The sequence below is a fragment of the Rattus norvegicus genome, chromosome 9 (assembly GCF_021556685.1).
Source record: "Rattus norvegicus strain SHRSP/BbbUtx chromosome 9, alternate assembly SHRSP_T2T, whole genome shotgun sequence".
Taxonomy (NCBI): domain Eukaryota; kingdom Metazoa; phylum Chordata; class Mammalia; order Rodentia; family Muridae; genus Rattus; species Rattus norvegicus.
Window position 1 is genome coordinate 26,617,531 of NC_141542.1, and position 26,522 is coordinate 26,644,052.

The following is a 26,522-nucleotide window of genomic DNA, read 5'->3' on the forward strand; positions in this document are numbered from 1 at the left end:
CCATGACCCCAAGGATGTCTCTGTCAGCATTTTCAACAGTGATATTGTGACAGCCATGGGTATGTCTTCATATGTTAATAATCCAGGGGAAACAGCTAAATATCTAGACCCAAAAAGTATCTTAACAACCCCCACCGAGTTAAATAGCAAGATTGGACAGCTGGCTCAGCAGGTGAAGGGGTTTGCCACCAAGCCTGACAATGTGACTTCTAGCCTCAGAAGGAAAGAACTGACACGTTCCTCTGACTTCTACGTGTGCATCATGGTATGTGCATGTATGTACATGTGCACACACACACACACAGACACACACACACACACACACACACCACGAACAAACAAATCCTATATATCTATTTAGAAACTGAAGTTCAATGTACAAGGAGTGGCAGGATGAACTGGGCAAGACTGAGTATGTAAATCTTGTTAGTCTCTTTGTTAAGCCCACTCAGGATACCTGAATTGTGTTAGAAACCAGAGGTGGAGAATGGATCTGCCCTAAAGAGTTCTGTGTGCTGATGGTTTAAGCAGTCCAGGGGTAGCCATGGCAACCGTGGCTCCTCCTCCAGCTGGCATTCCTGGGTGAGGCTTCCCCAGTGGCAAGCCAATGAGTTAACCCTTTCTGTTCCAACACATCAGTTCTAGTTCCTGGCCAGAGAGCACCGACCTGTCTTCTTGGTGGGTATGAAAAACACATCTGACCAGATTTCCCCAAATATGTTCAATACCATCCCAAAGGGTAGCTTCATTTGACCTGAGGTTTAGTCTCCCAGCAATCCTCTTGCCGAGGGTGAGGGTACTGGCCTTTTCAAGCCGAATGGGTGAGCCACTGTCTTGTGGATATTGTGTGATACTTGCAACCCGTCTGAGCACAAGATAGTAGGAAAGACCTGGGAAGGCCTTTTCATTCTTCCGCTTCTCTGAAGGCCAATGTACCAGGAGCTATGCCCTACAATCAACTCAGAGTTTCTCTTCACACCTCCTGACTTCTCCCCGCTACACACGCATACACACCCATTGCCTTTAAAAGCATCACACCCAGACCCTGAAGTCATCCAGATCAATGAACTTTGGTGGATGTTGATTCTCAAGGGTCAGAGAACTCCTGAGATATTCTTACCACAGGAATAGAAACCATGAGATAGGGGCCTTCAGCGTTGGCCACCTGAAGGTCCCATGTTGTGACTACTATGCTCTTCACGTCTCCAGGGATAAAGAAAGGGGGTGGGGAAATGTCCCCGTCAGGAAGCATCCCAAGTCTGCTGAAGACAGTTGGATAACTTCAGGTCTGAAGAAGCAGAGAGTGTGTGAGACACTAGTCAGGCCTGTGATGTTGAGTCAATGGCCCTCAATAGCCTCTGTGATAAGAGTTCTGAAGCCAGAGTAACCTCTGTTCCTGTCTGTCTCTTCCTCATGACTACCCATTATCTTTGTCCGTTTACCTAGATTGTGCCAATGAGGACCTAAGGTGCCTTCCTGCTGACCGCCCCAGCCTGCAGTGACCATGGCCCTCCGTAAGAGGAGTCCCCATGGCCTGGGCTTCCTTTGCTGCTTCGGAAGCAGTGACCTTCCTGAGATTGACCTCCGGGACAGCCATCCATTGCAGTATCTGGAGTTCTCCAGTCCCATCCCGAACCCAGAGGAGCTCAACGTCTGCTTCGCAGAGCTGGTGGTCAGTGGGTGAAGGGTTGAGAGGGTGTTGATGGTGGGAAAACGAGTGGACGGACAAGCAGAGACAGGAGCCTGTTCTCCACTCCACAAAGCTCTCTGTAGGGGTGAGGCAGCCTTCCCAAAGCACCTTCCTTGTAGAGAAAACCGACCCTCATTGAGGCAGACATTGTGAAACGAACCCCAGAACCAAGGGTCTGTCCTCAATTCCCTTTGGTTCTGGACCAGCCTGGCTGCCATTAGAAAGGGTTATGAAGTGAGATGTTGAGAACTGTTGACAGCATCCTCGCAGGCGAGCTAATGAGCATTCTCTTAAAGCACTCTGGTGTGTATGAGCCAATGGCAGCTGCTGGCCGCCCCATCAGGACAGAGAGTGGGGGGGTCATCCATCGGGGGCTCTGAAGACTCGGTCTTCCAAAGAAACAATGAGCAGAAGTGGTGGAGCGTCTGGGAGGTGGAGGCAGGAGGATGTGGAGTGCAAGGTCACCCTCAGTTATGTAGTGGATTCCAGACCAGTCTGGGCTACAAGAGAGCCTATCTCAAAAAATAAAAAAATTAAAAAAAATAAAATAAAAGAATAGATAAAGAAAAGGAAGGAAATGTAAAATGTATTACTGATCTGTTTCACATTTATTATATGTAGAAATGGTCGTATTTTAGTTATATTGGCTGAAATAAAACGTAACGTTAAAATTAACTTTGCCTACTTTTTACTTACTTAATATTTTTAGGTGTGACTAGAACATTTTAAACTATACCATTCCCACTATATTTCTACTTACCAGTTCTGACCTAGGGAAGGAGAAGTCTGCCATATTATCTCTGAAGCCATAGGGCTGGAGAGAAGCCTGTGTGGTTGAGTGTTTGCTGCTTTCACTGAGGACCAAAGCTTGGTTTCCAGCACCATGCCGGGTGGTTTACAACTACCTGCTATTTCAGCTCCAGGGGACCTGATCCCCTCTTCTGAGCCCCCATGGGTACCTGTACTCACATTGTCATGCACACACACACATGCACACACACACACGCACACTAAATATTTTTAAAGTTCTCACTTGATTAAAAATATGGTGAAATATTACTGATATTAGTTTTATACCATATATATATATATGTGTATATATATATATCTTACGTGAAAATATGAAGATTAATATCCCACTTTGTCACCTTAATAAGTGTTTTGCTTTTGCTTCTTAAAATCTCACAGTGGGCGCTGGGGCTATAGCTCAGCGTTAGAGCACTTACCTAGCACGCTCAATCCCTGGGACCACATCTACAAACCAGATTAGCTCACAACTGAGTTGAAAAGCACATTATGTTTCCCACAAGGCTTTTTAACCATTTCTTTCATGATCGTTTAAATCGCTCACAAGCTTCATGGTAAAGAAACTTCCAAAGGAGAGCTTTGGGGCATGGGACAGGGTTAGAGCTCCCGACAATCTCGGCTACATAGTAAGTCTCAGGCCACCTTGGCCTGCAGAGTTAGTCTGTCTCAAAACAAAATTAACAAGGGCTGCCAAGCTAGGGAGGCAGAGGCAGACAGGTTTCTAATATAATGAATTCAGTGAGCTCCAGACAAGACTTTATCTCAGGGACAAACCAAGAAGACAGCCCCTGAAGAACAACACCCAAAGTTGTGCTCTGGTATACACATGTATGAGCACAACTATGTACACACACACACACACACACACACACACACACACACACACACACCTCTTTAGAAGCCACCCAGGATGGCCAAGTCTATAAAGTCATCGAAGTTACTAAAAGAATGACCCCAAAATGTGATCTCTGAGTCTCGCTCCTCTGATGGATCCCTGAGCCTTGCACAGCCTCACCCAGTGTCCTGATGGTGGAACAGTTTCAGGTCAATGCCAATGGCTGTGTTAGGATGGTGTACCCTTTCTACTGCTCGGCCTCTGGCCTCACCACCTTCCCCAACCCAGCTTGAAGGATCTAGGAAAGTTTGGAGGAGAGACCACTAGGCAGGCAGAAGGATAGGGAGATCCGAGAGAGAAGCAAGGCAGATCTAAAGGCCTGGCTGGGGCTTTCATAGTCAGGACTCAACCTGAGGTGTTAGCAGACAAGCAAGCACATACTGGGTGAGGGAACAGCAAAGCAGAGGGGCAGGAACAGGGCGGCCTGGAGCAGGAAGGGGCTTTGCAAAGACAGTGTGTGTGTGCTGGAAACAAAGGAAGAAGCTGGACTTGGATGAGGCAAGGGCTTGGAGCTCTGCTTCTAGTAGAACAAGCAATGCCTTGTGTGTGTGTGTGTGTGTGTGTGTGTGTGTGTGTGTGTGTGAGAGAGAGAGAGAGAGAGAGAGAGAGAGAGAGAGAGAGAGAGAGAGAGAGAGACTCTCTGGGAGGGAGAGCATAGGCTAAGGGATAGTTTGGGGAAGTTCTAATCTCCTGTAGAGCTTTGTGTTCAGGCATTATTCTTCTTATCTTTGTAGGATGAATTGGACCTCACAGATAAAAACCGGGAGGCTGTGTTTGCACTGCCACCAGAGAAGAAATGGCAGATCTACTGCAGCAAGAAGAAGGTGGTCCTCACTCTTAGCTCCAGTCCCTAGCAGGGTTGTGCGTGTGTGTGTGTGATATAAGAGGGAGTCTTGGGTACCAGTATCACACTAAGACTCTGAAGTCAAGAAAGACAAGTGGGCTGGGAAGAGGGCTCAGTCAGTGAAGTGGTTGAGATGCAAGCTCAAAGACCCGAGTTCAAATTCAAGCAACCACATTAAGAAAATGATCGTTGATGCATTCTTGTAATCCTAGTCTTGGGGATGTGGTGATGGGAGAATCCTTAGGGCTTCTTGAGATAATGAGCTTAGCTGATTTTGGTGAGCCCCAGATCCCAATGAGAGACCTTATCTCAAAAGTAAGGCGGGGGTTGGGGATTTAGCTCAGTGGTAGAGCGCTTGCCTAGGAAGCGCAAGGCCCTGGGTTCGGTCCCCAGCTCAAAAAAAAAAAAAAAAAAAAGTAAGGCGAATGGCTTCTAAGGAATGGTATGTGAGTTTGTCCCCTGGCTTCCTTATGTGCATGCGTACGTACATACATTTACATATTAGCACTTCATACATATATGTCTGCATACACACACACACACACACACACACACACACACACACACACACACACAGAGTAAAACTCAATTTAAAACCACAAAGGCAAGAAAAGCCTCCCCTCTGAGAATTAGGACTCCCTATTCCAGAAACCCATGAGCAGGCACTTGCCAGATTCTCAGGCTGGGTCAGATGAGGACTTATCACTAACCTTCTTATGCTTTCCGGAACACTGCCAAGTCTCCATGACTTCAAAGGTCTGTACCCTCCCTGACTGGGAACTAAGTGTTCAAATGCCCAAATCTATGGGGGCATCTTTTATTGAAACAACTGTACCAGATGATTTTTTCTAATTTTAAAGAAAATGGAATGGGGAGATAGCCCACTAGTAAATCAAGCGAGTATGGGGAGCTAAGTTTGATACACAGAATGTGGGTTAAAAAAAAAGCCATGAGTATTGGCCAGAACCTTCACAACCCCAGGGTTGGCAGAGACATATGGGATCCCCTGGGTTTGTTGGGTAACTATCCTAAACCAGCTGACAAAACTTGGGCCAGTAAGAGACTTTGTGGACAGTGCCTGAGGAACGATACCCAGAGTTGTGCTTAGACCTTTACCTACATGTGTACAGACATACACACTTGTGCACCTGTACTTGCACAAACATATACATACATACATACATACACACACACAAATGGAAACTATAAAAATATAAATTTGTGTGATGCTCAACAATCATAAAATTATATTTTATTTAGGTATAAGCAGAATAGGGATGACAATACTTTAGAATTTGTGCATGTGGTTTGTTGAAAATGACCCCTGCACAGTTTCTGTCCTCCCTTGGTGGTCATACAAATCCATATCCATTGTCAATATTTCACTGAGGAAGAGACAGAAACATGGGGAGGATTTGCAGTTTCTGCAGATTGCCCTTGTGGGCAGGGCTGGAAGCTGATTGTTCTACAGTCTTCAAGCGATGTTTCCATCTTACCCTGTGGGTCTGTCCACCAGGAGGGGTCCAACCCTTCGACATTGCGGTACAACGCTGTCATCTACCGGTGGTGTTGGGCCACAGTATCAGCTATCCTGAGACACATGCGTCCCATGAGCCACAGGTTGGACACACCTAAGACCATCATTCTTGTTTCAGGAGCAGGAGGACCCGAACAAGCTGGCAACCAGCTGGCCTGAGTTTTACATTGACCGTATCAATGCCATGGCCACGGTAAGTGCCCACTCTTCCTGCCTTGCCTCCATAGACAGGTCTTGGAAGCCTGTGGATCCCCCAACACCCAACCACTGCTCCTGCCCTTTAGTGCTATGACCACCAAGGCCCAGCAACTTTCTAGTAATTTTGAGATCTTACACAATCCACCTCCTTGGACATTGGAGTCCCCTTAACTAGATAAACACGTATTAACCCAATTGGACATCACAGATCTTGGGAAATAGGCTGAGACAGGGACTCCTCTAATTCCTAGATACAGAAAGTTGTCACAGACCAGAACCTGGGTTGTCCCAGAGTCTGACCATCACAGTAGAACATTCTCTGAGTCCCCGTTCTTCCCAAGGTAAACGTGCCTTCTCCAGTCACAGTGACCCCGAAGCTTCCAGGGGTCTGGAAAGCAAGCAGATCAATGTGACTTCTATCCCCTTTACCTGTGGGCCTCAGATGCAGAACCTGTATGACACTGAAGACGAGGAGACAGACAAGAGGAGCCAAGTCGTAGAAGACCTGAAGACAGCCCTCCGGACACAGCCCATGAGGTGACTTGGATTGCTCCCTCTCCTTCACTCCCTTCCTTCCCTGCCCCTGCTCAGGGCTTCTGTCGTCCTGAGGCATTGCACCGTGCTCTGATCCATGCTGGTCCTTTTGGCCAATCTTGCAGAATTCCTTAAGAGTTCCAAACATTTCTCTTTGCTTCCCAGTTCCCATTTCTCTTGTTGTTTGCTGGAAGGCTGTGGACGGGAGGCGAGATGGACAAGCATTGGGTCCCGAGGCACTCTAGAAAGAGGAGTTAGGGGCAGGTGGTGTGTATATTAAAGGACTTTCTGTGAAAAGGGGGGCAGAGGGACAGCTCAGCGAGGAAGGAGGAGGGCATGGGTTGAGAAGTCCTCCATGCACTAGGGGGCGATGTGGAGTCTACGGTGTGCTCTAGCTGTCTAGAGTAGAAGCCAAGCAGGAAGGAAAGGGAATGAATGGGTGTTGCAAAGGCCACAGGAATACTTCTCCTCCTTCCTAGACCACAGTGGAGAGTGCAAAGGCTGCCGCGAGCTGCAAGAGTTCCTTGATTTTGACTCTTCCAGTGGCGTGCTTGAAGTGGCTTCTAAGATCAGATAAGCCGACTGTCAAATCCTCAGCAGTCTTGTAAATGAGTTATTAGACCTATCTTTGGTTGCATCTTAAACTATATAGACTTGTGATTAAATAAACGATATTCAAGTCAATATTTGGTATACACCACTAATTACCCAATTATTTTCCACATTTCGCTCATACATATGCTCTTTCTATTAAGTATGTGCTTGAGTTTATGCCTGTGATGCATGGTAAAGATAACATATAATAGTATATAGCAAAAGCTTATTTTAATTCCCCTCAGCAGAATTCTGGTTTCAGGAATCACATGACATCAATGTAGAAATTTCGTGGAGTACAGAAAAGCATAAAATAGAGGGAAATAAACAGTCATATTGTTAACTTAAATTGAAAGCATATTCTGTTGATATTTACACAGCACAAAATTCAGAGAGATACATTTACATATTAATTATAAATGCTGGTTCTCAACTCAATTCATGCCCATTAATTATGCTACTAAATTAAAGTCTGTATGGCTTCTTTTTAAAATGTATTGCTCTAGATGTCGCTCCCACAGACACCCAGATAAAAGCTGAAATCTTGCTTCCTGGAAGTAATGCTTTTAAATAACAACATAAAAGAGACAAACAAACAGAGTCGAAGAATGAGCCAATGCAATTAAAATAGGCTCACAAATATTAAAAATGCAGCATCTAGCAATAAGTGAGCCTTTTAATACTCGAGCAGCGAGAGCCGGCAGCGGGTGTGATAAGCACTATAATCTTGAAGTACCGATGTGTGAAAGTGATATTTTGAGATATCTACAACAGCTATAATTTGATAGGAAAATAGCGGTGATTTATTTGGGTGGCAAATTCTCTGATTCCGCTAACGGTTCTGTGGTTGGTCGCCCACATTCGTCATTGACGGAATGCTAATTTTCAGCTAGAGGTTATCCAAGATGAAAGCGTAATTCCTTTTTTCCTGTAGATGTCTTTGGACTCTGAGTGCTTCCCAGAGGCTCTTTATGGGGACATAGACTCCAGAATAAGGGTAACTGGGCTAAATGGTTGTAATGCTAAGTATCAAGATAACTGCTGTTTTCCATGGGGTCTCCTGAAAGGGAGCTTTCGAGCCTTGGTCCCTTGAGTTTTAATGGTTCTTTCTTCCATGCTGAACTGTTTCCTTGCCTCCTGTCAATAATTCTCTCACACCCAGTCTGATTAGAGATGAGTCTTCAGGCTGACCTACTGATTATAAAGTCGTTTTTCTCCCATCCCCCATCTTAGCTATGCAAATGGAAATCAGTGGTATGTAAATTTAGTATGTAAATGGTCTTTATGTCACTGAGCCCAAGTACCTGGGACAAACAACTGAAGGGAGAAAGGACTTTCAGAGGGTTCAAGGCTATGGTTACTGGGCTTTGGTTCTGGCCTTTGGTGAGGAAAACTCCATGGTGGTGGGAGTGTGTGGCGAGGCTGTTCTGCTCTCAGTGGACAGGGAGAAAGTGTATGGAAGCAGGAACATTACATAACCTTCTGAGGCACAGCCCCAGCAACATGCTTCTTCCAGCTAGCCCTCATCTCCTAAACCTTAGAGAGCCCCCAAAACCAGCTTTAGCAGTTGGGGACACAACTCTTTTGGGGAGAGACTACTATAGGATTTAAAATGCAAATAACAGGGCCAACCTAAATGGCTCAGTGGGTAAAGTCCTGACTGGACAAACATGAGGACCTGCGTTCAGATCTCCAGCACCCATTTCAAAGCCGTACATCCGGAGCGCCAGTGCTGAGAAGCAGAGATAAATGATATCCCAGTGTTTGCTGGCCAGCCAGACTAACTTAACTGGAAAGGTCCAGGTGACTGAGGTATCCTGTCTCAGGAAATAAGGTAGAGACCAAGAGAGGGGGACACCTGACATTAACATCCTACCTCTACATGCTTGGTGTGTGTGTGTGTGTGTGTGTGTGTGTGTGTTTGCACAAACACAAGAGCACACACACATGCCCACGCACAATAAAAAATAAAGTACAAATAACACGTAAACGTAGGCAGGAAGGGACATGATCCTTGAAGAGATGGAAATAAAAATTCGGATCAAATTGACTTTGTCAGCCTTGATCAAAACTTTGAGGGAGTCTGACTCGAGAGAGTTTATTCCCAGCAAATTTAAACATACTATAACTTGGGGTGGTGGTGGTGTAATACAACCCCCAGTGTCCAAGGAAGTATAATTACACAGAAACTCAACTCAGGGCACATGGTACTTCTTCCAAGATGAGTTTTAGAGCCAAGTTACCTGTACAAGTTTAAGGGCCTAGGCAAGCATCTACCCTGGTCTTGGCATAAAGATAGTGTAGACGTCATTCAGGCTGTTAGCCACCTCTGGTCCTTGTTGTGGAAGCTCGGGGGAGCCTCTGGCTATACAGATAATGTAAGGGTCATTTAGACTATTAAGTATATCTGGTCCTGATTGTGAGAGATTTGGGAGGCCCCAGGCTGTTAGGGTCATTTAGATTGCCAGCCACCTCCAGTCCTGGTTGTAGGAGTTTCATATGGCCTGCCTGACCCAACAGGTGATGGTGAACACCAGGCTGTTTAATCAGCCCCAATTCCCAGCATTCTGGATGGACAGACAGGTTTTATGTCCATTCCTTTGAGAGGACTCTCTTGTGTGTTTAACATCACTGGTTTTCTGTGGGAACACGGACCTTTGTGCAGTGCTTTCAATGGTTTGGGACTACAGCAATTGGTCAGCAGTTAAGAGCATTTTCTGCTCTTCCAGAGGACTTCAGTTCTGTTCCCAGCACCCAAAGTGGGTGACTCACAACTGCTTTTAATTCCAACTCCAGGGATTCAATGCCTCTTGTAGCCTCTCAGGTCTTGCACATACATGTATGTATACACACACATGCACACACACACACACACACACATTCAGAGAGAGAGAGAGAGAGAGAGAGAGAGAGAGAGAGAGAGAGAGAGATTTTTAAAATGAGAGTTTGGGTCTTGAGCCAAGAGGCTACTGTAAAAGGAGCATGGTGAATTGTGCACATATTGGGTCATTGTATTTGTAAAATGTGTGTGGAACAAAAACAGACAACTCCTTTTGGGCTCTGGCTTAGGTTCGTGACCCGCTTCATCGAACTGGAAGGCCTGTCCTGTCTGCTGAATTTCCTCCGGGGCATGGACCATGCCACCTGTGAGAGCCGCATCCACACGTCTCTCATCGGCTGCATCAAGGCTCTGATGAACAACTCCCAGGGACGGGCACATGTCCTGGCACAGCCTGAGGCCATCAGCATCATCGCCCAGAGCCTGCGAACAGAGAACAGCAAGACGAAGGTTGCAGTGCTGGAGATCCTGGGTGCAGTGTGCCTTGTGCCTGGAGGCCACAAGAAGGTCCTACAGGCCATGCTACACTACCAGGTGTATGCAGCCGAGCGCACTCGTTTCCAGGTGGGCAATAGGTCGGAAAGCTGGGGCATCAACTGGGGGATAGATGGGATGGCACAGGGTAAAGTCAAGAGAGACTGAGAAGCACAAAAAGGAAAGTGGAAGGAAGGAGTACCCACCAGGCAAACTGCCCTGTCTTGTCTACTCGAAGAAGGAAGAAAGAGCTAGGACCCAGAAATCTTCCCACAAGAGACCTAAGAAATTGTATGTTCAGAGTTGTGGTCTGGCTTTCAAAACAGACTTGTCCTCTTCACTAGACTGTGGGTCCCTGAGGCCAAGATACTCTTTTGCTTCATGTTTTTGTGGCTCTGGCTCTCTGAAATCAGCACCTGGCTCATGGTAGGAACCCAGGCAAGAGTCGTTGAACTGAGGACAATTGGAGAGACAATACTTCAGGCCTAGGTGCATGCCAAATTTGTGCACACTGGGTGGGACCAGTCCTGGGAATGGAGGCCATGCTAAGCACCCTTACTAGAGAATCCACATGAGCCTACTGGCGCACGTCTAAAATGTCTTAGCTCAGTGCCTGGTCTCAGTAGTTGACCTGACATGCAAACTCTGTGTTTTATGAGTCAAGCTGTTGAGCTGGCATCACACATTTGCAAATGAGCATCCATGAGGTTGGGGAGCTGTTGCCATTTTTAGTCTCCGCTCTTTTTGCAAAGAGTCAGGGGCCGCTCTCTGCACAGGCTCAACAGCTGGTGCAGAGTCAGAGGGCAGCAGTGGAAGCCAAGCCCCGGGACTGAACTGTAGAGAGTCAGAAGTGAGATCTGGGGTGGATCTGGAGAGCTATGATCAGGCAGAGCGAACTAGAAGGCTTCCTAGGTGGCTAAAAGGAAGGGCAGTAGAAGAAGGGAAAAGGCTTCTCCTGGAGCATCCTGAGACCCCTCCCCCAACCATTCCTATCGTCCTATTAGACTTTGCTGAACGAACTGGATCGCAGTTTGGGCCGGTACCGGGATGAGGTCAACCTGAAGACAGCCATCATGTCCTTCATCAATGCTGTCCTCAATGCTGGTGCTGGAGAGGTGAGGCCCCTTCCTTTTACTCTTGAAATGTGGTAGTCTGTGAGTATGAGAGCATTCTAGGCAAGTGACAGAGAGAACAGAAGCATCTAGTTGTGACCACTGATGATTCTTCAGATACCCTTAGAATGTCTTATGACCTTCTCTTGGGGCCATGGGAAGATGGCTTTCAGGAGTCCTACCCAACTTCTCCAAGGACCCAGCCTTCCTGAGACCTGAATTCATCTAGCAGTGGCTGTTCAGTGTGGTGTTGAGGACTGATTCAGACTTTGCTTCCCACACTATTCTGTGGGTTCTGTCTAATATGAGAAGACTCTGGCCATTTTCTTCAGCAATAGCATGGTGCATTGTGGATCAGACACAAATCCCCAATGAGGCTGGCTTGTGATGACTTGGAGGGGTGGAAATTCTTTGTGGGAGGAGTGAAACTTTCAGTCCTTCTTTGTAGATCTTTCTAGAGACCTAATTTGGATTGCTTTCTAGGCTAGTTAGTCATGTTCTTCTTCTAGGAGGGTTATAAAGTATGGCTTCTGGTTTTTCTTCTTCTGGGAACCAAATGAGATTCCCAGTCCCTTACAACAGTAACATTAGAAAAACCTGAAAAGAGCTGAAGTCCCAATTTCTAAGGCAAAGCAACTGTTCCAGCCCAGTTTGGTTTTATCTTAAGTTTGAGAAAGCTCTGGGCACTTTCCTTTATCAGTGGCATGGTGCATTGGGGGTTGGGAACAAATCCCCAGTAAGGACAAAAGGGGCCAAGAGAACAATTAATGGTCTCTCTTTTTCATTCCTCTTGCCAGAATGACTTTGTATGTGTGTGTGCAATTCTGATTACCTAGATTTCATCAGACATTCTACAGAATAATCTAGCCCTAAGATGGTGACATCATGTGACTTCAATAACAGCCCTTTATGATTCTCATTTGTCCTGATCCGTTGGAAGTCATACCATGCCAGGCAAATTTTAAGACTTTAAACCATCTTAGTTACTTCCCTGTTGCTGTGATGATACACCATAACCAAAGAAAATTATAGAAAAGTTTTATTAAGCTTACCGTTTGGGAAGATTAGAATCCATGATTCTAAATGGTGTGGATTTTTGAGTCCTCAGAGCCTCTTCCTCCGCTCCCTCAGGGACACACCTGCCTGATCCTTCCCAAACAGTTTCACTAACTGGAGACCAATCATTTGAATGAATGAGCCTACAGAAGGCCATTCTCTTTCAAACTACCACATAGGCTTGGGACCATACCATAATGCAAAATGCATTTAGTCCAACTTTCAAAATCCCCATAGTCTTTCATAGTCTGAACATTCTTTAAGAGTCCAACGTCTCTTCTGAGAGTCAAGAAAACCTCTTAATTGTGACCTCTGTGAAATCGAAAGGCAAATTACATACCGCCATCACACAATGGCACAGAATATGCAGAGGGGGAGTGGGGAATGAGGAAATACTGAACCAAAGCAGACTCAAACCCAGCAGGGCAAACTCCAAACCCTATGGCTCTATATCAGATGTCAAAGGGATCAGATGGCTCTTCCCTCTAGCTTTGCTGACTGCAACACACTTTTCTCTTTGGGCTGGTCCAATGCTTGATTCTGGTACTAGCTGGATTTCTCTTTCACATCCTCATACAATGGCCTCTTTGGGCCTCCATGCAGGGACATCCCTACCACACACAGCTTTGAGGAATTTCCTTAACTGGGAAGGAAGAGTCCCCTTTACTCTTACACCTTTCATAACTCTATATCCAGAACCATATGGTGATGTTGCTAAGTTAGGCTGCATGTTTGCAGTGGAACCTGGCCCCCTCCTTGAATGGCGTTTGCATACATTTTAACTTGGTGATAACTTCTAGGACCTCAAACTCTAGTGGGGTCTCACCCTGAAGATAGATCTCCTTTTAGTCTATCTCTCCTTATGGTTTTTAGCACAAGCCTTAACTCCAGCATTAGAATTTACATTGTGTCTTCCTTTTTGCCCACTTGCTCTTTCTCATTGTAGACCAGCACAAGGGCGATCACTAATAAACACAAGACAGTTTTAAAATCTATCTTAAGTCTCCTCTGTTAGTGAAATTAATGCGAAGCTCTTCAATCTAGTAGATCCTCAGAGCAAGGGAAAACAGCAGCCACATTCTATGCCAAAATATCACAAAAGAATGGTCTCTAAGCCAGTTGCTAATATTGTGCTTCTATGAGCCCTCCATGGTCCACATTGACTGCAGTACTATTAACTTCCAAGCTCCACCTAGGATGGCCTGTTAAGCTCTACTTACAGAATTCAATGCTTTCCTAGTTCAGTGTTGGACAGTTTTCCACATTCCTCCAAAACACATTGTGGTCAGGACTGTTACAGCAATAGCCCACTTCCTGGTCGCAACTTCTGCCATAGTTACTTTTTTATGGTTGTGACAAGGGAAACTTTTATAAGAAAGAGTTTGTTGGGGGCCTAAGCCCATGACCATCATGGTACTGAGCATGGCATGAGGCAGGCAGGCATGAAATGGAGCCGAAGCTGACAACACACGTATGGTTTACAAGCACAAGGCGGAGAGCGCTAACTGGGAATGGTGTTGGATTTTGAAAGCTCAAATCCCACCCCCAGTGGCTCACTTCTCCAACAAAGCCACACCTCCTAATCCTTCCCAAACAGTTCCACACACCATGGATAAATCATTCAAATATGTCATCCTATGGAGGTCAATATCATTCAAACATCCTCAGATAAATAATATTATTTATCCCCCAGATAAATAATATTCAGAGAAATAGCAAGGTTGGAGAAATAGCAAGGTCAGAGACAGTCTCTGGAAGTGCTGCTCAATGAGTTTGTTACAGAACGTGACGTGGAACTATAGCTGAGCTGGATGCTGACAGGGTCTTTGGGTGTTTCTCTTGGGCATGAGATGAAACACTGAGTCCTGTCCTCCCTTGGTGACCCTCAGGATAACCTGGAATTCCGCCTCCATCTCCGGTATGAGTTCCTGATGCTGGGAATCCAGCCAGTGATTGATAAACTCCGGCAACACGAGAATGCCATCCTGGACAAGTAAGGCCTCAGCTGCCCAGACCCACCACAAACCTGTGATGGCAGCTCCTCCTCCTCTTGTGGTGGCTGAGACCTTAGAAAAGGCTCTTCTCACCCTGGGGCCCATAACTATACTAATCTTATAGTCAGCACCGTGTATGACAAGTGAACCCATGCATGCCTACTTACCTCGGTCCTAACATTACTGACCCGCAAACCCAGTGGTTCTCAGTCAAGGTAGTCTTGCCTCTGGAGCATCTAGGAATAGGTGTGTGGGGGTGGGGGTGGGGATCCTTTGGTTTTCAACCTGGTCTGGGAGAGCATGACTGACACTCTCAGTTTTGAGGGAGCAGAAATGCTAAATGTCCAGCTCTATAGAGAACTCCCTCACCGCAAATGTATGCTATAAATTCCCTGCTGATCAGAATGTGTGGTCATGCTCTTATGTGTTACTAGTGAGCCATGTTGGCTCTGTCTCCCTGGGTCCAGCCACTTTATTACAGTGAGTTTTAAGAAGAAAGCATGCAGGGCTGGGGAGATAACTCAGTAGGTAAGAGTTCTTAGTGTGAAAGTCTGAGGAACTGAGTTCAATCCTCAGGACCCATGTAAAAAGCCAACTATGGCTGCAAGAGGGTCTGAAACTCCAACACCATGGGAAAGGGGGACAGAAAGATTGCTAGGGTTTTCTGGCCACCACCAGGCTTACTCCAGAGTCAGTGAGAGTCCTGGTTCACAGAGAAAAGGTAGAGAGATAGAAGGGACACCCAACCAATATCCTCCCTTGGTCTCCAAATGTATATAAAGCACAGACATATACCACACATGCACATGCACACATGTACACACACATACACACATGCATATACATACATATTCATACACATGCATATACATACATATTCATACACATGCATATACATACATATTCATACACATGCATACACACACACACACACACACACACACACACACACACACACACACACCAGGATGAAGGAGAAAGAAAAAGAGAAACAATTTGATGTGGAAAGGGTTTGCGGTTTCCAAGGAAGATATAGGAGAGATTTGCTCTGAGAACTAAGTTGGAGATAATATGGTAATACTGGGAAGACAGCGGTCCTTGGAAATGGATGGTTTTATCCTCCATTTTTAGCAGAGCCTAAAAGTGTTTTGGGTTGACACATTCAGGGTGGAGGTCCTGCATTTTTTGAAGCAAGTTTTCATACTACAGCCCAGACTTGCTTGGAATTCAATATATAGCCCAGACTGGTCTCAAATTCATGATACTTTTCTCCCTTAACCTTCTGAGTGCTGGGATTACATATGTGGTCCACCATGGCTGGGTTAAGGGATGTCGATAAATAATTAGGGATGTTGATAATAACCTGGAACACACAAAACAGCTCCCCCCCACCAAGGGACAACTGTGCTTAACAAGTCAGAAACGTCAACGTGGAGAGATGTGGTCTATGGTGACTGGACCTTGGTGTAACCTCCCTGAAGAAAGACCAGAAAATCTTATCAAGGAGAAGGCGCTTGGCTTATACGGCACAGTCTCTTCTGGTCTTGCCTTTCCCTCACCTGAATAACGCTTTCAGATAGTCAAGGGGATATTGAAAGGGTGGAACTATCCACCAGGGATGTTCTAGCTTTAATACCACTTTTTCTGCATCCCATATCTACCCTCCCTACCTTTCTAGGCATTTGGACTTCTTTGAGATGGTCCGGAATGAGGATGACCTGGAGCTAGCCCGGAGGTTTGACATGGTGAGGTGCCTGTGGGGGTGGGATCATTGTATGGGGTCCAGGGCACAACCATTGCTCCAGAGTCTATGCTTAAGGTCAGTGCAGTGCTGGCTGGATCCCCAGTGGTACCCCGTGGACGGGTCCTGTTTCTGAAGGACCTCTGGGGATGTGCTGGCTCCTAGAGTCTCACCTCACGAGCTGGTTACCTTCTCCCCAGGAAACCAGAAGCCACAGGGTCAGCCAGTCAGCGTGTGGACATGCTTAATCTCAAATTCTTTCCCTGGGCTGGCTTTTCCCTGCCTCCCCCACATTTCCCAGCTTGCCTCTTTCTATCCACTCCATCTAAGCAGCTGTGAATACACACATCTCCATTGCTCACGGGTTATATCATGCAATCCCACCTAAACCATTGCCTCTTTGGGGACAGGACTTAAGAGGTAATAAGTATGACCCACTGCATGCTCACAAAGTGTGAGCTACAGGCCACCAGCTACTTTGAAGCATCTGTGCCTGATTCCTGCCCTTAGTGTGGATAGGCTGTTCTTGGCCAGGGTGGTTTTATTATCCATGGGGCGTTGGTTAAGAGTGGACATGTTTTGCATGTCACAACTTGGGGAGGGAAGTGGGAGGACACCACTGGCATCTAGGGTGTAGGGCTGCGGATATCACTAAACATTCTTCAAGACATGGAATGCTCCACACTCCACCGAAGAATTATCTGCCCAAGAGGCCAGTGGTACTGAGCTGGGGAAATTTATTTGTATAATTACTAACTCTTCCCTCGGATCTCATCTGTCTTTCTTCTTCTGCTCCTGGATGATAGTCAGGAAAGAAAAACTCTTACTAGGAGATGGATGAGTCTAGGAGGATCAAAATAGTATCTCCTGGCCTTTGATTTCTCCCTCTGCTGTCTGGCTCCCCCCCCTCACTGTGGTCTAAACTCCCCCAGGTCCACATTGACACAAAGAGTGCCTCCCAGATGTTTGAGCTGATCCACAAGAAGCTGAAGCACACGGAAGCCTACCCCTGCCTGCTCTCCGTCCTGCACCACTGCCTGCAGATGCCTTGTGAGTACCGCGTTCTCACCATGACTCTCTCAAGCCTTGGGCTTGGTCCACCAGGTCCGTGTTGGCCTCTGAGAGCTTGCTTGGCCTGTGAGTCTGTCCCTCTGTGTTTGCCTTCGTGAGGGCAGGCCCAGGGACTGGAGCTCCTCCACCACTGGGTTGCTGCCTGCCACGCTGGGGGTGGAGCTAAGCAACTCCAGCCTCATCGTCCAACAAGCAGAAGTTCGACCATGACCTAAATGCGTCTTCTGTGATCTGTTGATAGCAGGTCCGTTTGCAAATGGAAGTTCCATGCTTAGAGGAGGAGAACAGATGTGCAATGCTCACGTTGCCTTGTTTGACTATGGTGTGATTTTGTGTGTGTGTGTGTGTGTGTGTGTGTGTGTGTGTGTGTGTGTGTACACACACACGTGCGTGCATGCACATCAGAAGACAATATCAAGTATGTCCTTTAGTCGTTCTCCACCCTAGTTTTTGAGATAAGGTTTTCTCACTGAACCTAGAGACCACAGGTTCTGTTGGGCTGGCTGGTCAGTGGCCCTCAGGGATCCTCTTGCCTCTGTGTCCCCAGCCCCTTTACACCAGAAACGAGGGATAGAATTTGCTCCTAGTGATGTGTGGCCAGCGCTTTTCCAGTCTGAGTCATCTCCCCAGCCTCCTCCTTGGCTTTGTTCTTACGTTTTATCATTCTTGCTAACTCCTGCTTTCTTTATGGACAGCAAATGGCATCTTGTGAGCAGGTGACTGAGTTCTCAAATCCATGTGTTTATGGGAACAGAATAGATTACTCAAAATTACTCATCGTTGCCCACAGTATAATTGGAAATGAGCCCCAGCTGCACTCACAGTGTTTGTTACTTTAGCTTTCCAAAAATAGAATATCTTGAAAATCCGTTTGGCCCCTGTAACGGTCAGCTTAATCAGACTTACCAAAGTCATAGTGATAATGGTCTTGGTGACAACCCAAGTTCTGCCTTGGAGCACAGTCCATGGGAGGTTCTTAGCACACTGTCTCCGAACCTCACAACAACCTGTATGCTGTTACTTCTGAGAGAGTTCTTCACACAGAGACAGTTTTCATGGTTTGGGGTCAGGCTTTAGATGAAACATGTAGTTGTGAGCTGGCTTTTACTGCATTCCTGAGGAACAAGTGGACAAGTTGGCAACATGGTGTTGGTACAGTAGTGTTAGAGGGAGCCGAACACACTGAGCTGCACCAGGAAGCCAAACTTGGCCGGGAACTGGTCAATGGCTCAGCAATTAAAGGCACTTGATTCTCTTCAAGTGAACCCTGAGTCCAGGTTTCCAGAAGCCATGTTGAGTGTTGAGTGTCTCACAGATACTTGCAACTCCAGCTCCAGATCTGACAAACTTCTTCTGGCCTTTGGGGACACACACACACACACACACACACACACACACACACACACACACGCACACTTTTTTTAAATCTAAAACTCAGCCTACATCTTCACGGAAGGTGCTAGAATCTGATTTCTTCTGTTCCCACTGACTCCCTGTTTGGTGGTCCATAAGTAATGTGAATGGCCCCCCATCTTCTGTCTCTAAATGGGGCTTTGAAAACACAGTTGTCTAGCTTGTAGGCAGAATTTGATGTCAAGATTAAAGCAATTTTTCCTAGTGGTCATTAAAGATGCCGTGACCAAGGAAGGAGCGGTAGTAACTATTTCGTAAAAAGGAAGTCCACATCCTGGTAGACTGTGGTCAATGAAGCCTGCATAATTGAAGGCCATCTCCACCAAGAAGTCTCCCAGGGTTCCATTCAGCCCTTTAACCTATTCTGTTGGCCTCAGCACACACCTGGAAACAACTGCCATTCATTCTTTTTTTCTGTAAGGCGAAAAGGAAGATTATCAAGTTTCCCTAAGACTTGATAGTTTATCACGTAATATTTTCAAGCATGTGTTTTATATAGACAGTAGGGAAAGCCGTTCACATGCCCAGGGCACAGTGTGCCCAGCACCTCAGTAGGGAACAGGAACATTTAATGCTGTAGAATGTTAGGAGGGTTCACCAGGCCATGAAAAGCCACCCGCAGATAACGAGGAGTTGACTGGACTGTGAATCGCCATGATCGGAAGCAGCACTGCCTCTCCCACCACACCAGGAGCAAGTTCCCTGAGAGGGGGAAGGGCTTGCCTTGCTGGCCTGAGCTGAGGCGGTCATGCCAGAAAAACAGAAAGCAGGGGTTGCAGGGCTCAGGAGAGATGCACGCCTTCTGTCCCTCAGACAAGCGGAACGGTGGCTACTTCCAGCAGTGGCAGCTCCTGGACCGCATCCTTCAGCAGATCGTCCTCCAGGATGAGCGAGGTGTGGACCCTGACCTGGCCCCACTGGAAAACTTTAATGTCAAGAACATCGTCAACATGTGAGTTGTGGCTGACCTCCACCCGGGGCCTCGGCCATCATTACTTCTCTCCCTCCTGCTCCGGGTTCTCCCAACAAAACTTCAGCTCCCTCTCCAGACCATATGAGCGTTCAGAAACTCTGTTCATACTACACAAAAGCTTTCTCTGGTGTGGCAGCTGAGTTAGCAATTTTACTTGTTTCTGTGGTCAAATATCAGACCAAAGTAACAGGGGAGGGGTGGTGCTAAGCGCATTTACACAGAGCACTGACCAGTAGACTACAGCTCTTGAGCCAGCCCAGTCCTCCAGTTGAGTTGAGTTGAGAGTTTTGCTTTCTTTTTTCTTTATTTTTTTATTTTGGAGTGTACATGTATGTATCACGTGAACGTGTCTTCTTGGGTTGCAGAAGTCTTTAAAATCATTTTAGGCTACTAAATCTGAGAAGGCTGATCCAAGTGTAACACAGCCTTAAATGTCTCGGATTTAGCCTTAATGTCTCTCCTCTGAGGCTCCAGAGGTCATAATAGAAATGGGAGGTGGTATTCTATGCATATGTGCAAGCATGTGTATATGCATGTGTGCATGCGTGTGTGCTTGTGTTCATGCCTATGCATGTGTGTGGTGTGGCCAACTTTTCTCTTCATGTCTCTGTTTCACTCCCCTCTGACCCTTTCTCTGTCCCAAATCTAGCTAACACAAGTTCCTGACACCCTTCAAGATGCAACTGGGGACAGGTAGCAGGAAGGAGGAGGGGTAATGTCTGAACTCATGGGCTATGCTCTGGTTCTGCACATAAGTACACTGGACCCTTGTAGAGTTCTCCACTAAGAGCCTTTCTCTATAGAACACAATTCGTGGACCATGCAAGTGGGGAGGTTCCCCACTCCCATGGCTATGTCGCTACTTTTGGTCCTCCCACCAACTCTTGATTTCCTGGCAGTGCAACACACACCAGCCTACAGTTTGATGTCCCCAGTTATCTCCTAATTGGACCCCTGGACCTCATAGAAAAATGGCATCAGCCCAGTTTATCCAGTAGGGCCCTACTGATACCTGCTTCACTCACACAGGCTCTTGTACCAACAAACCCTGAGGGTGCCCACGGGTCCCAGCACAGCCACAAGAGTTGATTAGCCCTTCTTTACCATCTATATTTTCCTGGTAGAACCCAGTCTACCCTGCATCCCTCTCCAACTAGGAAGCATAGTCGAAAGTCTGTCCACTCCCAGGGAGCCACTTCTTTGGATGGTAAAGCCGGTGGCACCCCAGGGACCACAGCAGTTGCCCTCCAAAGAATCCTACCGTGGGCTGGCAAGATTGCTCAGCAAGTGTAGGTGCTAGTTGCAAGCAGATGAGCTAAGTCCAATCCCAGAATCCACATGGGAAGAAGAAACTGAACTCTCAGCCCTGTCTTCCATGATTTCCACACGCAGTGGCATGCAGTACACACATAAACGAATGCACTTACTACTGGGCTATCATGCCGGGAGCCAATCCCTCATAGCTTTAGGGTCTTAGGCCAAGCTAATTTCAGCTGTTAGAAGAGTGTGCTATGAACAAGGCTGCCCTGTGTCTTAGATGTTTCCATGATCACATTCTGCCACCCCTCTGTTCTGTCAAGGTGGGCACTGCCCCTACCCTTACACACTGGGCTAACATTTCTGACTTTTAGATGCACGGATCTACTTACAAAAGTGGTGTGGTGTGTGTGTGTGTGTGTGTGTGTGTGTGTGTGTGTGTGTGTGTGTGTGTGTTGATGGGATTGCAGACAGCCTTGATTCAGTCTGCTATCAGTCACATATCTCTCATTCCCATCAGCCATCACACAGGCTGTTGGATTGGAAGATGACCCAGGGCCCTTCCCGTTCTCATGGTCCCTGAGGGCACAGAGTGAGAAAGGTCGGGTGTGGGGACCTGGCGAAGCATCTGAGAAACCAATGTCTGGACAGATCAGAGATCAGGGTCTTCCTCAGGGGATCAGGTCTTCCAGGAAGAGGCGAGGTGACTGTCAAAGACATGTGGTCCCTTTCACTTCTCATCAGGCTCATCAATGAGAACGAGGTGAAGCAGTGGCGAGACCAAGCAGAGAAGTTCCGGAAAGGTGAGAGGGCTTGCCTAAAGCAGCTTCACTCCCACTCCCTGAGACCTGTTCCATCCTGCCTGGGACCCCAACTCTCTCTCTCTCTCTCTCTCTCTCTCTCTCTCTCTCTCTCTCTCTCTCTCTCTCTCTCTGGGCCCATTTCCCTCCAGAACACATGGAGCTCCTGAGCCGGCTGGAGAGAAAAGAGCGGGAATGTGAGACGAAGACACTGGAGAAGGAAGAGATGATGCGGACGCTCAACAAGATGAAGGACAAGCTGGCCCGAGAGTCGCAGGAGCTGCGCCAAGCTAGGGGACAAGTGGCAGAGCTGGTAGCCCAATTCAATGAAATCTCAGTACACGGGCATCACCCATTTCCCACTGAGATAGTTCAGGCAGCCTCATGAGTTTCAGGTCTGAGTGGGGGGAGCAGGTGTGTGGAGAGGACAAGAACCGTGGGATGAGGGAGAAGAAAAAGAAGGATCTTGGGCCACAACTGCAGTGGCTCTTTAGTCCATATGAGCCATTATGTTAACAAATTAGAAAAAAGGGTCCCTTCCTCTGCATGACGCTGTTCCCAGAAGTGTATCTTGGACAAGAGGACGCAGATAGAATTTCTGTCCCTTCCTTTTGGCTGGATGTCTTTGTGCAATGAGGAATGTGCACCACTGAATGCCTCCTCCCGATGTTTCTCACTGATGGTGTGACTCTAGTGCCATATGTGGTGTGTGTGTGTGTGTGTGTGTGTGTGTGTGTGTGTGTGTGTGTGTGTTGGTTGGTTGCATAGAGAGAAATGATGGTAATGTGAAGACTTCATTAGCTCAAGATGGAGATACTATCCTGCCTTTCTTTGTCTTCCCACAGACCGGCCCAGTGTCTTCCCCCCCTCCCCCTGGAGGTCCGCTCACCTTATCTTCCTCCACAACAACCAACGATCTGCCTCCACCCCCGCCTCCTCTCCCCCTTGACAACTGCACACCCCCACCCCCACCACCCCTCCCTCCCGGAGGACCCCCCATCCCCCCAGGTGCCCCACCCTGCTTCAGCTCAGGCTCGCCCCCACCTCATGAACCCCTCTCCAGCAATGAAGCCCCACTCAGGAAAAAGCGCATCCCCCAGCCTTCACACCCATTGAAGTCCTTCAACTGGGTCAAGCTGAATGAGGTGAGTCACTAAGGTACTGGGCCAGTCCACGTTCTGCACCATGCTCTTTGCACAAAGCATCTTGATTCTTCTTTGGGTCAGGCATCAGGGTAGGCATGAAGGATACTGAAGAGGGGTTTGCTGGAGTCAGGTGGCTCACTGTCCCCACTGAGGACACCAATGCTGCTTGTTGTAGACCTTGCGTTTACTGTTAAGGCCACTTGCCAATGAACCTGTTTGTGCTGAGGGTGAATTGAGGAACAGGCATTATGGAGATGGCCCAGTGGGCATCAGTGCTTTCCCTGTAAGCATGAGAGGCTGAACTTGAATCCACCGTCCACATAAAAAAGAAAGAAACAGTTATGGCTGTTTATGCTTTTTTGCCCAGCATTGTGGGACAGAGACAAGGGATCCCAGGAGCTTGCTAGTCCCCTGGGCTAACCAAAGTGACAAGTTTTCAGTTCAGTAAGAGACCCTGTCTGAAAGAATGAGGTGGAGATGATGAAGACCGAGAGATGACACTGCCTTGTGTTAACTTTGGGTCTGACTGACTAGAATATGCAGCCCAAAGTGCTTATAAATCTGGAAGATAGGCTAAGAGATGGCTCAGCTACTAACCCATCCTTTTATGCATCTAACTGCCACCAAGAAGATCACTTGCCTGGTCTGTTACCACAGTTTGATTTTCCACGTGATATCTAAGATTCTGACCTGTTAAAGCGCACAAACCACCTGGAACAGCGTTTCAAAGCTAGACCCTTAAAGCTTAGAGACTGAGCTGACAGTCGGGGAGCCTGCATGGGACTGACCTTGGACCCTGTATACATGTTACAGCTGTGTAACTTGCTCTTCTTGTGGGACTCCCAACAGTGGGAGCAGGGGCTGTCTCTGACTCTTTTGCCTGATTTGAGAACCCTTTCCCACCTACTGGGTTTTCTCTTCCAGCTTCAATACGAGGGCCTCTAGTCTCACTGCAACTTGATATGCCATGGTTGGTTGATATCCGAGGGAAGCCTGCCAAATTCTGAAGAGATGTGGAAGAGGAGTGGATTGAGGGGGCAGATGGGAGGTGAGGGAGGGGCTAGAGAGTCAGGAGAGGAAACTGTGGTTGGGATATAAAAAAGAGGAAGAAAATATTTTTATATAACCATATATATGTTGATACAGATATAGATCATTTAGATACATATGTGTGTGTGTGTATATATATATGTATATATATACATACATATATATATAGATATAGATATATATATAGATATATATATATAGAGAGAGAGAGAGAGAGGAGAGAGAAAGATGTTATCTCCTGACAACTCCCTTAGGCAGCAGCTTGACCTACAAATGCTGCTTTGTGACAGGGCAGTGAGAAAGTCGTATGAGCAGGTGACCCACATTCCAAACCTTGAGCCAGAAGCTGTGTGGAAAGCAAAGGATGTTAACTTGTGTTTGCAACTTGTAATTTGTTTTTTTAAATGTAGTAAGTTGGGGCCAGGTGAGATGGCTCGGTGCATAAAGGTGCTTGCTGCTAAGCCTGACCATCTGACTTGGATCCCTGGAAGCCAGAAGGTGGAAGGAGAGGACAGACTCCTGCAAGTTGTCTTCTGACCTGGACATACGTGGGCAGCGGCATGTGTGCCTCCCCTCACAAAAACATAAAAATAATCTTAACGAAATGTAAAGGATTAAATAGAAAACTCAGTTGGAAACGTACATGTCATCAAGCCTGGGGACCTGAATTTGATCTCTAACACTAGCACTCACATGAAAAGAAGAAGAGGAGGAGGGGGAGAAGGAGAAGGAAGAGGAGGAAAAGAGGGAGGAGGAAGAACAAGAACAAGAACAAGAACAAGAACAAGAACAAGAACAAGAACAAGAAGTTGGACATATCATAGGCTTGATCCAGCACTGAAGAGGCAGAGGTGGGAGAATCCCTGAGGCTCTCTGGCCAGCCTAGTCTACCTGAGTCCAGGACAGTGAGAGACACTTTCTCTATAAAGATGAACAGCTCCTGAGAAACACCACCTGCAGATGACCTAATCTACACATTCACAACACACACACACACACACACACACACGTATCCACACCTATGCGCATGTATGCATACCCTCGCACATGTATGCATAACCCCTATAAATGTGTTAACTTTATAGGATGTGGTAGGGATTGAGAACTACAGAGTGGTGAGATGCCTCAGTCAGTGAAGAGCTTGCTGTGTAAACCCAGAGGCATGAGTTCAGTTCCAGAAACCACTGTGAAGGAGGAGGGAGAAAACCGACTACAGAGTTGTCCTCTGACTTTCAGATACACATGCTGTAGCACAAAGACGGCCCATGAACACACACCATGTACACCACACACAACAACAATAGAAGAGGAGGAGGAGGAGGAGGAAGAGGAGGAGGAGAAGGAGAAGGAGGAGGAGGAGGAGAAGAAGAAGAGGAAGAAGAAGAAGAGGAAGAAGAAGAAGAAGAAGAAGAAGAAGAAGAAGAAGAAGAAGAAGAAGAAGAAGAAGAAGAAGAAGAAGAAGAAGAAGAAGAAGACACAGACAAGATCATCAATAGCTTCTATTGTGTTGTCATGTCCCAGGAAGCTAGGCTAGAGATGACAGAGTGTTGGGAAAATTAAATTGCAGAATTTAGGCAGCTACACGAGGGAGATAGGATGAAAGTTATGATGTGGTGATTATGAAAGGGCTAGGCCCTAGGATGCTTTCAGAAGGGATGGAAGTCTCGCAGATGTGGGGACAAGCTGTGTTTGGGAAGCAGTGAAGGCTGAGGTGACTGGTTTGCCATGTTGAGTACCCAAGGGTTTGAGCCCCTCTATCTTCGCTCTGACCTCCACAAGAATACAGAGGACTAGACGCTTACTCTCACGGGCTTCCCCACCCCCACCCTTGTGTAGGAGATACTAGGATTACCACATCACTTCAGTTAGCTCCTCTCCCTGCCTTCCTGACTTCCCATCCCTTCCTCTATCTCTGCCTCTCAGAGCTTCCTTTCCAGGAGCCCAGTGTGCTCCTGAAAGCGCTGGAGAGTGCACACGCACACACACACACACACACACACACACACACACACACACACACACACACACACACACACACACACACCACACACACACACACACACACACACACACACACACACACAGAGTGGTTGTTTCCACCACAAAAAGAATCTGTCTGTGTTGGCTTTGGCCAGTTGCCTATATCCCTCACTGCTGTGAGCTTCCCAGCCCAGCATTCCTCATGAGGGTCCCTGGCCCTTGGAAGGCCACAGGAATGTCTCCTCCCTCTTGACTCTGGCCTAGCCTCCCTTTTCAGAGTTTAAGAAAACAGAAGTGAGTGAAAGGTACACTCTCAACTCTGAGGAGGAGATGTAGGAAGGGGTGTTAGGGAGGTTGCCTGACTGGCTTCTAGACATACAGAAGTAGGTGACCGGGTAACTTTAGTTCCAAAGGCTAATGTTCTAGGTGAGATGAGGATTCTTGGCGGAGGGGCTGCACCATGAGGAGTGCTCTCCTATTCCATGCTTGTCCTCTACACTCCCGTCCTCTCTCTCCAC

The 26,522-nt window shown here is 47.1% G+C and overlaps 1 protein-coding gene across 9 annotated transcripts in view; it reads left to right on the forward strand.

The window, feature by feature from the left end:
* The window catches only part of Daam2 (dishevelled associated activator of morphogenesis 2), a 116,213-nt gene that overhangs the window by 69,857 nt on the left and 19,834 nt on the right, over positions 1–26,522 (forward strand). For all 9 annotated transcript variants that reach the window (NM_001427649.1, XM_087565761.1, XM_087565765.1 and 6 more), the window contains 13 exon segments: positions 1,447–1,672; positions 4,127–4,216; positions 5,892–5,966; positions 6,414–6,508; positions 10,169–10,502; positions 11,417–11,527; positions 14,470–14,573; positions 16,253–16,319; positions 17,248–17,365; positions 19,613–19,751; positions 21,774–21,832; positions 21,982–22,142; positions 22,675–22,974. In NM_001427649.1, coding sequence (NP_001414578.1) covers positions 1,505–1,672; positions 4,127–4,216; positions 5,892–5,966; positions 6,414–6,508; positions 10,169–10,502; positions 11,417–11,527; positions 14,470–14,573; positions 16,253–16,319; positions 17,248–17,365; positions 19,613–19,751; positions 21,774–21,832; positions 21,982–22,142; positions 22,675–22,974 — 1,821 coding nt within the window. In that variant the 5' untranslated portion in view covers positions 1,447–1,504.